Consider the following 12,910-nt stretch of genomic DNA (forward strand, 5'->3'; position numbering starts at 1 on the left):
TGTAAAATCATCTTATGAGGTCCTAGAGGATTTCTTAGAAAAGAGCTTTCTTTATTAGCTTGTTGAATTTCTCTGTCCTTTGCACTGATGCTGTTACCCTAGTAGATGATGGTAAAGGAGATTTCACTCTGCAACAGACAGGATATGCAGCACCTTGTTGCAAAGGCTAAAGTAACTAAGCTTCCTGTCTGCTTTGTCCTTTTTTGTGAACGGTTTAACAGTTTCGTCTCCACTGAAGTTTGTTGTCCAGGTAAACACCAAGGTATTTATCCTCCTCCATTACTTCCCCTTCTTCTCCCATTTATTTAACAGTATTCCTTGCTTATGCCTCATTGCTGTATAATATATTGTGAATAGCAAGCCTCAATATAATCTTTACAAACTGTTGTTGTTTTATGCAAACTATTATCAAAGCAAACATTATTTCAAAGCAAACTATTATCAAAGCAAAACTCAAAGTTCACATGAATCTTAATTGGTGGGTATGATTTATTATGACAACAAAAGTTATTCCTTGGATCAAGTTAACACATTTATTATCCAAACACTGAGTCCAAACATCATTGTTATACTTTTAAAGCATTAACAATACAGTTTACTCTGGTAACACCTTTTGGTGTGTACTTTTTGGATATTTGCAAATAATTTGAATGCCAAAGTAAAACAAAATACATAAGCATTACACTGAAAGCGTCAAAACAACTTCGATCCTTAAAAAGCAATGATATATTCAACTACATTTAAAAATAACCAAATGTTAAGAATTTCTGTATTTTGTTCCTGTAGTTGATGTATCTTCTTGCTGTTTTCAGACTTTTTTTTTTAGAATCTGCAGCAGATGCCACAGCCTCTCATTCCAGGGCAGCAACGACAGCACAATCGGCAGCGACGGCGTTGTGCCTGAGCTCTCTCATATGGCATCTGAAGAAATAAAAATATTTTGTGTCATTTCAGATACAGAATGTTTCACGGCTAGAATTTAAGAAACTTTTCATTCCACATTCTGTTTGACAAAATATACCCCACCTGCAATATAGCAGAAAAATATCCAGAAATATATGATTTATAGATATATAGATGTTGTTTATTTATTAACTTGACTGACCTTCCAGGAGTCCGCTGGCATGTCTTCACCTTCAGCGATTGGGCTGCCATTGGCCAGTCCATCCATCAGTTCAGCACCCTGTAAAAGATGTTTTATATTTTAGAGCAAGCATGAAAATATTATAGCTATTATAAACTTAAAAATTAAAGTTTTAATGGTCTTACTTCAATGATCAGGTCAGCGGATCCCTCATGGATCCCGATGACAGTCACCATGATGGCCACAGCAACCGCAAGAGTGAAAGCCTTCATTTTGGGAGTGTTGGTCCAGCTGGAGCTTCAAAATCAAGTGAGGTTGCTTAGATTTTGATGTCTGAATGTGAGAAAAGGGCTGCTATTTATACCTACTTGGGTTGGTGTTGCAATGAGGTATTTCCACTCTGTGATTGACAGAGCAGAAGTAAGATCTTTCAAAAGCATTGCAAACATGAAGAGTTCAGCTGCATAATTTCACTTTTGCAAAAGCAGCACATTTAGAAATACAACTTTTTCATTACTGCCCTGTTTAAAATAACGTACAGTGGATCAAACAAGTATGCATACATCTTTTAAATAATACATAGGAGAACTGTTTATGTAGTTTACTATATGTTCTTTTAAAAAGTGTTATTAAAGAGTACCTAGCACTTTGGCATGTAATAGTCATTAGATTTGGAAGCTGTTAAATAGCTTTTTTTCTATTTAATGCAAATGTACAGTGTACATTTTAGCACATCCTCAGGTCTCAGGCAGAAACATTGTCAGATCTCATGATGGTGTCAGGTCTTTTAGGGATAAACTTATCAGGTCTTTGGTCTCAGGATAACCGGCTCTTTTTAAAATTAAGTTAAATATTTACAAAATCAGAAGAACTTTTAGTTCATCAAAACTTGATTTACCGAAAAAAAATCACAGAAATTATATCACGGAATGCACAATATATACATTTTTTAATCACAAATTTTGCCAGTGTGGTCTGTCTTTGCTGTCAAGCTTTCTGCAATGTTTCACATGAAATTGTAGGAAATTGGATCCATCCATCAAATCTTTTCAAGGTTGCTGTAACTAAACCTTTACTTAACAGTCTTTTGACCCAGGTGATTTGGTCAAATATAGACCTATATCTCAATCTTCCTTTCTTATCTAAAATTCTTTACAAAATTGTTGCTAAATATGTGTGTGACCATTTACGCCATAATTAACTTTTTTAACTGTTTCAATGTGGTTTTAAAGCTCATCTCCGCACTAAAACAGCTCTGATGAAACTCACTAATGATATTGTAATGGCCTCAGATAATGGTCTCACTGCATGAAAAGTGAGATTTTCGTCCCCGTAAACCCCCGTAAACTCCCGCAGATCTGCCTGATTTTCGTCAGTTTCCGACAATTTGCAACCCGTGCTTGTCCGCGTTTGTCGTGCCACAAATTGTCGAAAACGTACCGTGACGTATGTGGAGAGCGATCAGCTGTACTAATGGCCCTAATTAGCATATGAATGCAGCAAACCCGCGCGGCTGGCCAGGTCTGGCTTGAATAACCTTCTCAGTATTGGCTGAAACCACTATTCTCAAACAAATGAAATCGCTCGTGATTGGCAGCAAAACCACACGTGGCCACGCCAGGCTTTAATTTTCTTACTGAGTATTGGACGAAACCACTTCTTTTTAAACAAGTAAAGTCGCTCGTGAATGGTTGGCATATATATATATATATATATATATATTTACATATATATATTTATTCATATATATATATATATATTTATTCATTCATATATATATATATTCATATATTTATTCATTCATATATTTATTCATTCATTCATATGCTGTGTATTTATGTTATCCTACACTACTACACAATTATTATGCTACCATCAAGGACATGAATGAATTTATACAGGAAATGAACATTTGCCAGGAAGCTGTTTATGCAAAGAAAGAGCTTTATTGAAACACACACAACTATATACAACGCGTATCCAAACACATGCGTTTCTAAAAATTAAAACTCCGTGAACGGTCCGTTTGCTTCATCGGGGTTGGAGGTAACTGGCAGCATTCCCTCCGAGGCAGGTCCGATGTGCAGACGCATACTGTGCGTGGCCCTGTACTTCGGCATCGCTTCTAACCGGGACTGCAGCTTAACACAGAGTTCAGTGAGATCCGGCCTACGAAATGGCGGCGACCGTACAATCCATCCAGAGACACCGCCGACGACGCCGCCATCTTCTTCGTCGGACATGAGGTCGACGGTGGCGGACTTACAGAGTTCCACTTCCTCATCTGCCAGCACACTCTGCCTCGCCTTCAGCAGCTGAAAAAAAAAAAACTATGAATCAGCGCACTGCATACGGACACAACACATCTATCAATGCACCTGAAAAATAGTCACCAAATAAAGTCTTACCCTCTTTCTTCTGGCCCGACTCCGAGCAGATAGCCTGGCAGCCTCCGCACGCAGCGTGCTGGCCAGCAGCGTGTATCTGAAGCTCCTGCATACCGTCTCATAATACGTCTTACAGGCAGCTGGAAAACAATTAAATGAGAGAGGTATGAATTAAAAAAAAAAAAAATCAAACGCAAGTCACAGTAACAAGGAAGGAGAAAACATTAAAACAAGTCACTTACACACAATGTCGTCTTTATCAACATCGTGCAAATCCGAGCAAATAGGAGGTCACCGCCTCATTGTGAGGCGACTGTAGTCTGTGAAAAAAAAAAGTACAGCTATGGTCGGTATTTATCCGTATCCATGTCCTTTTACCGCAGAATGAAAGCATATTCTTTAAACCTTACCCCTGCTCCGGTTCATAGCGCCTGCAATTAGTCTCCGAGTTGTTAAGACGGCATAATGCTTCCTGTGAATCACAAAAAATACACTTTAATAAAGCTTTAGGCTAGGCTGCTTTTAGCTTACCTAGCTAGGCTAGGTTGTCTTTAGCTTGCCTAGCTAAGCTAGGCTGCTTTTAGCATAGCTACCAGTAATCGAACTTATATTTACCACTAGCGTGGCGTTGTGCACCCGTCTTCTCTTCCTCGAGTTCGTATATCCCGCAAAGTTGGTCGACTGCAGAGCCGCCATCTTGTCCTCTAAGGACTACAACCTGGAGTGCATCGAATTCTCCAGCGCTCATTCATGTCGGCAGTATGTTGAGCAAGCTGACGAGACAGTCCGCTGATAGCAATCAGCAGTTTCTTCTCGTCAGTCTGCGGGCTGGCCGAAAGTTGTGGACTAAGAGCAGTTGGAGGCGAGTTGAACGCGAGACGTCGTGCAGCCATTGTTCACGTAACAACAAAATACAAACACGGTAACTGGAGATGAAGCTCTTCTGAGTATAGTAACACAAACATGTCTGCTAATATGCTGGTCTCGCGAGAAGTCGTAGTGCACAAAAGCTCACACGTGATTGGACGATGGGGCCGAAGGCTCATCAGGCTCCTCCAATCACATACGACGTCATTGTTATACGGAAGGACTCGCGAGAAGAGCTCGTGTCGCTCCTATAAATTGTTTGCAATTGCAATTGTTTGTCTCCATAAGATTGAATTTGAGCAGGTGGACATTAGAGATAATAAATGCAACAACAAGTTTTTGAATGAATATTCTATAAATAATATGTACCCAGGAAGAACAAAAAGCACAGCTCTCTTACAAAATTTTAAGAAATCTATGATAGTCAAAATTAGGACAAATTATTTGAAATTCCCAATTCCTCCTAAATATAAAGAATTACAATTTAAAATAATAAATAACATATATCCTTCAAATGAGTTTTTAAGAGAGAGATTTAAGTTTAATGTTGAGAATTGTGGCTTTTGTACAACTCAATTGGAAACAACTAAACATCTTTTTTATGAATGTAAAGAAGTATTAAACTTATGGGATCAACTTCGAACCTTTCTGTCTTCTAAAACAATAAATTTAGATTTTATTTCCTGGCAAAACATTCAATTCGGTTTATCCATTAAAGAAAAAAAAAATGGAATTTTTAATCAATATTCTAATAATTGTAACAAAGTATTATATCCATAAATGTCGCTATGCAAAATGCTCCCTCTCAATCTCTGCTCTCAAAAATGAACTTTCCCTTTTCAAAAGATGTCTGAGAAAGATGCAGAATTTAAATGCAATTAAATTGTTTGAGTTAATTGAAGAATTTCAGTTGGTAGTCCCCACTGATTAATTTACTTTAACTACTATTATTATTTTATTTATTTTTATTTATTTTATTTTATACTTTGTTCCAGCCTGTGCATTTAATTTTATTTTTCAAAAGCAGGAGTTGTGATATTTCTTCTTGTATTGCAATATTTGTTATTGACTTGTTATTTGAGATTGTTATTGTTTTCTTATATATTCAATTAACAAAAAAAAAAAAAAAGTGGAAATCAAAAAAAAAAAATTAACCATTACAGCCAACTGATTCTGATTAAAACTAATTTTTGAAGTAAATTATTTTGTGTATTTTCTTTTACATAACATTTGCATACACAGTAATCTAGCGTACTTTAATTAAATAAATCAATTCAAGCTAAAATGTAAGAGTCTATAATTAGGCTATACTGAGCCTGATCTATTTCTACCATCTATTTGGGGGATATTTATTGCCACACTTTGGGCCACTTAAAACCAATTTAGCATGCTGACCTATGTCCTTATGACCACAGTGTACCAATCTTCTGATGGCTACTTCCAACAGGATAATGCGCCATGTTATAAAGTGAATCATCTCAGAATCATTTCTTGAAACTTTTCCACTTAAGTAATTGTGAATTGAGCATATTGACAGACAACATTTTATTTTTTATCTTAAATGCAAATTTAAAAAAAAAAAATTACTGCTCTAAATGTATTGCTCTGTCTGTCACTTTAATTAAATAGATCAATTCAAGCTAAAATGTAAGAGGCTATACCTGATCTCTTTGTATCAGAGATTTTCTTACCCAGGGTTGCAGGGGGGGTAAAACCCCCTCCTGCAACCCTGGTTTGCATTTGTATAGCTCACAGCATGTTCATTTACATGTTAAAGCCTCCCCTAGAATTCCATGGGGGGGAGGCATGGGGGGAACACTGCCTAAGAAATTCCACGTCAATTTCTGACAATTTCCGGGAGTTTTCGGCGAAGGTTGCAAATTGCCGTAAACTGCCGCTAACCTGAAGTTCCACGACAATCTACAGTGCCGTATATTGACGAAAATCCCACTTTTCATGCAGTGTCTTGTATACAGTATGTACTTGTCCTCTTAGATCTCAGTGCTAAATTTGATACAGTTCATCATAATGTTATTTTGGAAAGGCTTGAGCAGTTTGTAGAAATTGGGGTAGTTGCACTAGGCTGGTTTAAATCGTATTTATGTAACAGATTTCAGTTAATGATAAATCTTTCTCATCCTCCAGGGTTAACTGTGGAGTACCACAGGGATCAGTGCTAGGACCAATTTCTTTACTATATATATGGTCCTCATATGATCATAAGTACATTAATGTTTAACCTGCTGAAAAGTGCTGATCCAACCTATTTTATTTACAATATTCATAATTTCATTTAATATGCCATCATTGCATTTTATTAATTTATAACTCTACTTTAGTCTGTTATTTAGACTCAAAAAGAATAAATATGTCACAAATAACAGAAGTTATTTATTTGTTCTCTATGTGGCTCGGTACTGGTCAATTCAATTTCAGTTCAATTCATTTTTTTTATATAGTGCCAATTCACAACAAAGGTCATCTCAAGGCACTTCAGAGAAAATTCAAACAGATCATATCAATTTGAGTCAGTGTTTTCTATATAAGGAAAACACGTTGATTGCATTGACTCATTGATTTGAAGGCAATCCCTCACATCAAGCATGCTTGTAATGACAGGAGAGAAAAAAATCCCTTGTTGCAGGAAGAAACCTCCAGCAGAACCATGCACAGTGTAGGCGGTCATTTGCTGAGGCCGACTGGGGTTAAAGGAGACAGAAACAGATATAGAAAAGAAACAGAGATACAACTGTCAACAAGCTCCATAGGCGGCCCCGTCCATGGAAATGCACAGCCAGGCAGATGACCTCCGAGCCAGCTCCCATGGCACGGTTTGTACATACAGTTAGTCAAAGTCAGAGAAACAGGACTACACTGAAAAAAGGCCAAGCTCCAACATCTATAAACAAAAGAGTTTATGTTAGCAGTACAGCTGATATTTCTCTCCAAGATGGAGTCGCAGCCAAACAAGAACACACCTGATGAAGCTACAATGAGAAAAAGCTACAATAAGAAAAACCATAGAGAGCACAACATAAGAGATTAAACAAGAAATTCTGCAGAATAGTAGAATAGAGTAAAGCAGGATGATGAAAAAGGGTCCCTATGTCCTCCAGTAGTCTAAGCCTATAGCAGCATACATGCAGAGAACTCTAACCATAAACTTGATCAAAAATGAAAGTTTTAAGCCTAGCCTTTAAAGTAGACAGGCTGTCTGCCTCACAGACTAAAACTGGTAGTTGGTTCCACAGGAGAGGAGCCTGATAAGTAGAAGTTCTGCCTCCCATTCTATTTTTAGAAATTTAAAGAACCACTAGTAAACCTGCAGATTGAGAGTGAAGTGCTCTGTTAAGAACATAAGGAGCAATCAGATCTCTGATATAAGATGGAGCTTGGCCATTTAAGGCTTCATGTGCAAGAAGTAGGATTTTAAATTCTATTCTGGATTTAACAGGAAGCCAATGAAGAGAAGCAAGGATAGGAGAGATGTGATCTCTCTTTCTAATTTTCATCAGAACTCTGGCTGCAGCATTTTGGATCGGCTGAAGGCTTTTAACTACAGTTTGTGGACTTCCTGATAGTAAAAAAAATACAATAGTCCAGGCAAAAACTGATAATGCATGGACTAGTTTCTTAGCACCACCCCTAGACAGGATATTTCAATATTTTGCATAATTCTGCAGATGAAATAAATAAATTCTAGAAACCTCTTTGATATGGGATTTGAATCACAGGTCTTGGTAAAAAATAATATTTTTTACTTTATTATCATTTATCAATTAAATCCAATCCAAATTAAGCAACTGACTAATCAGCTTCTTTTTCAAACACTCTGGTCCAAAGACTATATCTTCTGTTTTGTCTGCATTCAGGATCAGAAAGTTAAGGGTCATCCATGTTTTTATGTCTTTAAGACATGCCTGTAGTGTATATAATGTGTTAACTTCATCTGGATTCACAGACAGATATAGCTAAATATCATCAGCATAACAGTGGAAATTATTCCCATGATGTCCATGTGTCCTTTGGTCCCAGGCATTGGGGATCACTGCTGTAGTTCTACACCATTCATAGAGAGCATAAATGCTATACACCACATTCAGAGTTGCCATCAACCAATTTAAACTACCAATTTAAACTAAACAGAGTTTATTTGCATATATCCGGTTTAAGTAAATGTAAACATCAAAGAAAAAAAATTGTTTTGTGTGCTGAAGCACCACGCTGGTGAAAATTCTTCAGTAATAAACCCACCGAAATTCACCTGTACTCCGGTCCATAATTCGAGGTTGCAACACTGGTTACATATTTCTGTAGTTTATAGGCAAAAGGCAAGGTACACCCTAGACAGTTGATCACAGGGAAACACAACAACATCAATCATACACTCACATTTAAGGACAATTAAAAGATAGCAAATAACCTAACAGTCATGGGTTTGAATTATGGGAGGAAGCGGAAAAAAAAAACAAAAAAAAAAAAACAGCAGAAAACCCAAGGATACAAAAGGAAAACATGAAGATAGACCCTAGGCCTGGAATCTAACCTAGGACCTTCTAGCTGTAAGACCGGAGTGACACAAACGGCACCATGAGGCAAGCAAATTATTTTATAGCAAGAAACTTGAATTTAAATCAATAATGTTTGAATCTGACTGTGGAAAGAGAAATGTTATGTATATCGAAGCAGTTAAACATTTTTTTTGAGGCATCTGATTACTGTTCCTGTTAAAGCAAGACATTACAGGTTGCTTCAGTGCATGCTGTTAGTGATGAAATAACAGCCACTGAAGTTGTTTTAAAACCCTATACTTTAGTCACATTGAGTAATCAAACACACCAGAACAAAAGCTTACATCAAAATAAAACCACACTGCCGTTTTTTCAGTTGCTAACATGTTTGTCCAACCAGTTTTCACATTTCAAATACTCTAAACACAATTAGCGTAGCATTGAGATCTTGTGAACACACCATTCACACAAAAGACTATTTATCAAACCTGAGAGAAATTATAGAAAACCACAGCTTCTGTAATTTTATCTGTTTAAAAAACTATATATATTACAGCTGGAAAAAAGCTGATTTATGTTTGGTAAAATGGGGCAACCACAGCTGACTCTAGTCTAGCCTTGACTCAGGGGCAGGAATTACTGTGAAAAGATGACTTAAAGGTATGTTTTTGGAAAAAGAAAAAGACAAAGACTGTAAGGTCTGGACGAGGAAGAAGAAGGGGCGCAGGGTGAAGAACAAGCACAGTTAGAGGTGCAGGGTCAGGGAGAGGGCAAGGCAAAGGTGATCGTGTGATGATGATGGTGCAATTCCAAGAGCTGCAAGAACTGTAGCCTGTGATGAAATACATGTCACTATCATTTACCATCTAATGAACCACAATCTCTCATACCGCAAAAACGATCTGAAAATAGGCAAAAAAAATTGTTTAATGGTTGCCCCCATAAAATGCCTTTTTCAAAAAAAACCGTAACTATGCATTTTACATAGATTGTCTCTATTATCACTTTACATATTGATAAGTGCATACAGTAATGAATTTTTTACCTGTCACAGAGAATGCAGCATCTTCCTTCTGCTGGGGAAAGAGCAAATCTTCTCAATAAAGACAAAGAGCTTGCAATTGCACAAAATGGTTATCACAAATCATACAAGCATTATCCTGTAACATCATCAGCAGCCCCTCACACACCCATCATGGACTGTTCTCCATGCTGCCCTTGGGGAAGAGGCTTCGCAGCATGCGCTGCAGGTCCATCAGGTACTGCAACAGCGTTTTCCCCGCTGCCATCAGGCTGTTGCACTCTGCATCACACTTAAAAACATGATATTTGCGCTACCAACATGGCAGATTTTTTTCAGAATCCCTTTAAATAGAACACAACTCAATGTTCTACTGCATTTTGCACCATATATATTGATGTCTTCCTTTTCTCCCATACTGTTTACATTCTCATCACTGCTGAACTCTATAAATGGTAATGTTCATTTCACTGTTGTAAGCTGCCCATTCACTGTTGAAAAGCTGTATGCATCAAAATTTCATATACACTGTGTATACACGATAACAATAAAGTTTGTCTAAGAAAAACAAATTGCATGAATTGCACAAACTAGAATTACAGAGAACCATGAGATATTTCATAATATCAATAGAATCAGCCTCACAATCATTATCTCGACATTGTCCAGAGTGCGAATGATGCAGCTCTATACTACTCCCTTTGAGAATAAGAGAGAGAGAGAATCAAGGAACTATGGCAACAATATATCAATGTTTGGTACTGTATATTCAACTCATTGTCTAGTCCTATAAAATTTTCCCTATTAAGAAGGTAACCAACACATCGACTCATTGACTCAAAGTGTTGGGAGCTGGAGAAGTTCCACCTTTCTCCAGCAGAGTCCGCCGTGGATCCTTCTGAGTGAGCCTCCTGCACAGCTGCAGCCCATCAAGATCATCAGAGGATCCACTATTTAAGCTGTCTTCAGACCTTGCCTCAACGCCGCAGTGTTGATCCAGTTGGTCAGCGCCTAAGCCTAGACTCTCAGTGTATCTTTGTGACTTTGAATCCAGCCAGGATTCTAACCGTTGTCTTTATCTTCCAGGAAAGCTGTGTCTCCTCTGTGAAGCTCAGGAAGAGCTAACCTGCCGAGCCGACCCTCAGAGCCAAACCCGAAGAACCATAGAGAACTCCCATGCAGCTCAGGAAAACCCAAAGCCAAGGTCTGTTCATTTCTAGACGTGAGACGCTGAAGCAGCAAGCGGACTCTGCTGAGCAACTCCTCTCCAGATCCAACAGTGACTCTCCCAAAGCTAACCTCAAGAACCCTCAAGGTACAATCAGTTATCATCAAGAGATCAAGCTCTAACGTGCTAAGCTAACTGAACTGTCTCTCACGCAGACTCCAGTGAACCAGTGTCCAGGCCCGAGCCAGAACCAGTACAATCTGTGTGCTTGTGTCAAATAAACTTGTTGAACTTTTATTCCTGTGTCCGTCAGTGGTGTTCTGCATCATTGGGTCACTTTCAGAGTACCCATCATGACACAAAGGCAAACCCTGTACTGAACTGTAACAGGTTACAGTATAGTATCATATGCGATGAAATTCACACATTCTTTTTTACAGAGAGTAATGGAAATGGAGGTCAACAGGATCCCACATGATTCCATAAACATAGAAGAGGCAAGATTCAGTCTGGCCACACAGCATTGATTGAAAAAATGGCCACAATTTATGTGCCAGGACAGAGAGAGGCGAATATTACCATGTGCAGCAATTACACATCAGGAAATTCTGTAAAATTGTTCTTGTGCTCTTAATGTGAATAGTAATTCTACCGTACCCCAATAATAAACAGTATCGGGAAAAAAAAATAATTTACTTCTTACTGGAAGCTATACCTGTAATGACCAGAAACGGAAGAGCCAGAGTTCAACCAGAGGCAACAGTCAGCAACCGGAGCTTCTGGAAGTAGATTTGAAAGTTCAGTGACCAGGCAGAAACAGACGGCAATGTTTCTGATGTTGAATTGTGGTTCACTAAGCTTCTCAGAGTTTGGGGAGAAACTTTGAAAGTCAGTTGCCGTGTGACATCACGGATTAACCTAGAAGGATTTCTGAATCCATCCAGGTTAGTCTTGAGAAATCGTATGCCGTCATATTTATTTCAAATTGGTCGAGTTGATAAGGGCATCATCAAAAGGTCCTACAGCGCATTTTGACGCATCTAAGCAGCAGAAGCATGTGATGCGCTTCATAAGCAGCAGATGCTGGAGTTGGAAAAATTTTACTTTTTGCTTTTCGATGAGCCAGAACAATAAATCAGAGAAGCTGATCTGGGAGCTGGCAGGGAGACAGACGCATCACTGCTGATGCAGACCGCTGTAATCCCTCCTCAGAAACTGTTTATTGATGCCTAAGTTAAATTAAAATATAGAAACCTGCTAGCAAAATATGTTGGTTATTATTCTGGTGCTTGGAGTTTGTACCATGTACATGAAAAATGCTAACATCTGCTTTCACCCGCCACAAAGAGTAGCAAAAAAAACTCCAAGAGGCAACCTGCCCTTCGCCAGCCGCTGCTGGGGATCCCCAATGACAGCGCACCGCCGGTATACGGCTGTCTAAGTGGCTCTGATAGCAAAATATTTCAAAGGCACATTGCAGACTTTGTGATCTAAAGGGTTGATGCATATTAATTATTTAAAATTTTTCCTCAGGCCAATATACATAGCTTGACATTATCAATGCTACGAACGAGGTTCCTGTCTTGCAATACCGACCATGTAGGTACGGAGATGACGGACCATCATTGATGTATCGCTTTATGGCCGCAGGCTCTTATTTAGTCATGGAACTAAGGCTTTTGCTCTACTATTTTTCCTCCTGCTCGACTACTGGTCATTGCTGAGGCAAGTAAAAAGTTTAAACCTTCTGAAAGTGATGAAAGTGATCGTTCACAAGGAAAACAAGAGTAAATCATGGAAAGGAGTTTATTCATTGTCACAGGTTGAAAGAAAAAGCTGGATGTAAACCGATTCTCTTTTCTCAACCTAATT

At 38.3% G+C, this 12,910-nt stretch overlaps 1 protein-coding gene across 2 annotated transcripts; it reads right to left on the reverse strand.

Annotated features, from left to right (window-relative positions):
• Positions 1-471: 471 nt before the first annotated feature.
• On the reverse strand, positions 472-1,429 carry LOC119785652 (hepcidin-like). 2 transcript variants are annotated; one of them, XM_038288415.1, is made up of 4 exons: positions 1,270-1,429; positions 1,106-1,183; positions 776-921; positions 472-744 (listed from the first exon to the last, which is right to left on the reverse strand). In XM_038288415.1, exons 1-3 carry the CDS (start codon positions 1,354-1,356, stop codon positions 823-825), a joined length of 264 nt encoding a protein of 87 aa, XP_038144343.1. In that variant the 5' UTR covers positions 1,357-1,429; the 3' UTR covers positions 472-744; positions 776-822. The 2 variants fall into 2 exon arrangements, with proteins under 2 accessions (XP_038144343.1, XP_038144335.1); XM_038288407.1 differs by having other exon boundaries at positions 472-921.
• Positions 1,430-12,910: the final 11,481 nt, after the last annotated feature.

The sequence above is a fragment of the Cyprinodon tularosa genome, unplaced genomic scaffold (assembly GCF_016077235.1).
Source record: "Cyprinodon tularosa strain WSP-4 unplaced genomic scaffold, ASM1607723v1 ctg107, whole genome shotgun sequence".
Lineage (NCBI taxonomy): Eukaryota > Metazoa > Chordata > Actinopteri > Cyprinodontiformes > Cyprinodontidae > Cyprinodon > Cyprinodon tularosa.

Coding starts and splice junctions, on each gene's coding strand:
- LOC119785652 (XM_038288415.1), bottom strand. CDS start 1,356: ATGAAGGCTTTCACTCTTGCGGTTGCTGTGGCCATCATGGTGACTGTC. Junction 1,184..1,269: donor CCGCTGACCTGATCATTGAA/GTAAGACCATTA, acceptor CATCTTTTACAG/GGTGCTGAACTGATGGATGG. Junction 922..1,105: donor TGCCAGCGGACTCCTGGAAG/GTCAGTCAAGTT, acceptor TTATTTCTTCAG/ATGCCATATGAGAGAGCTCA.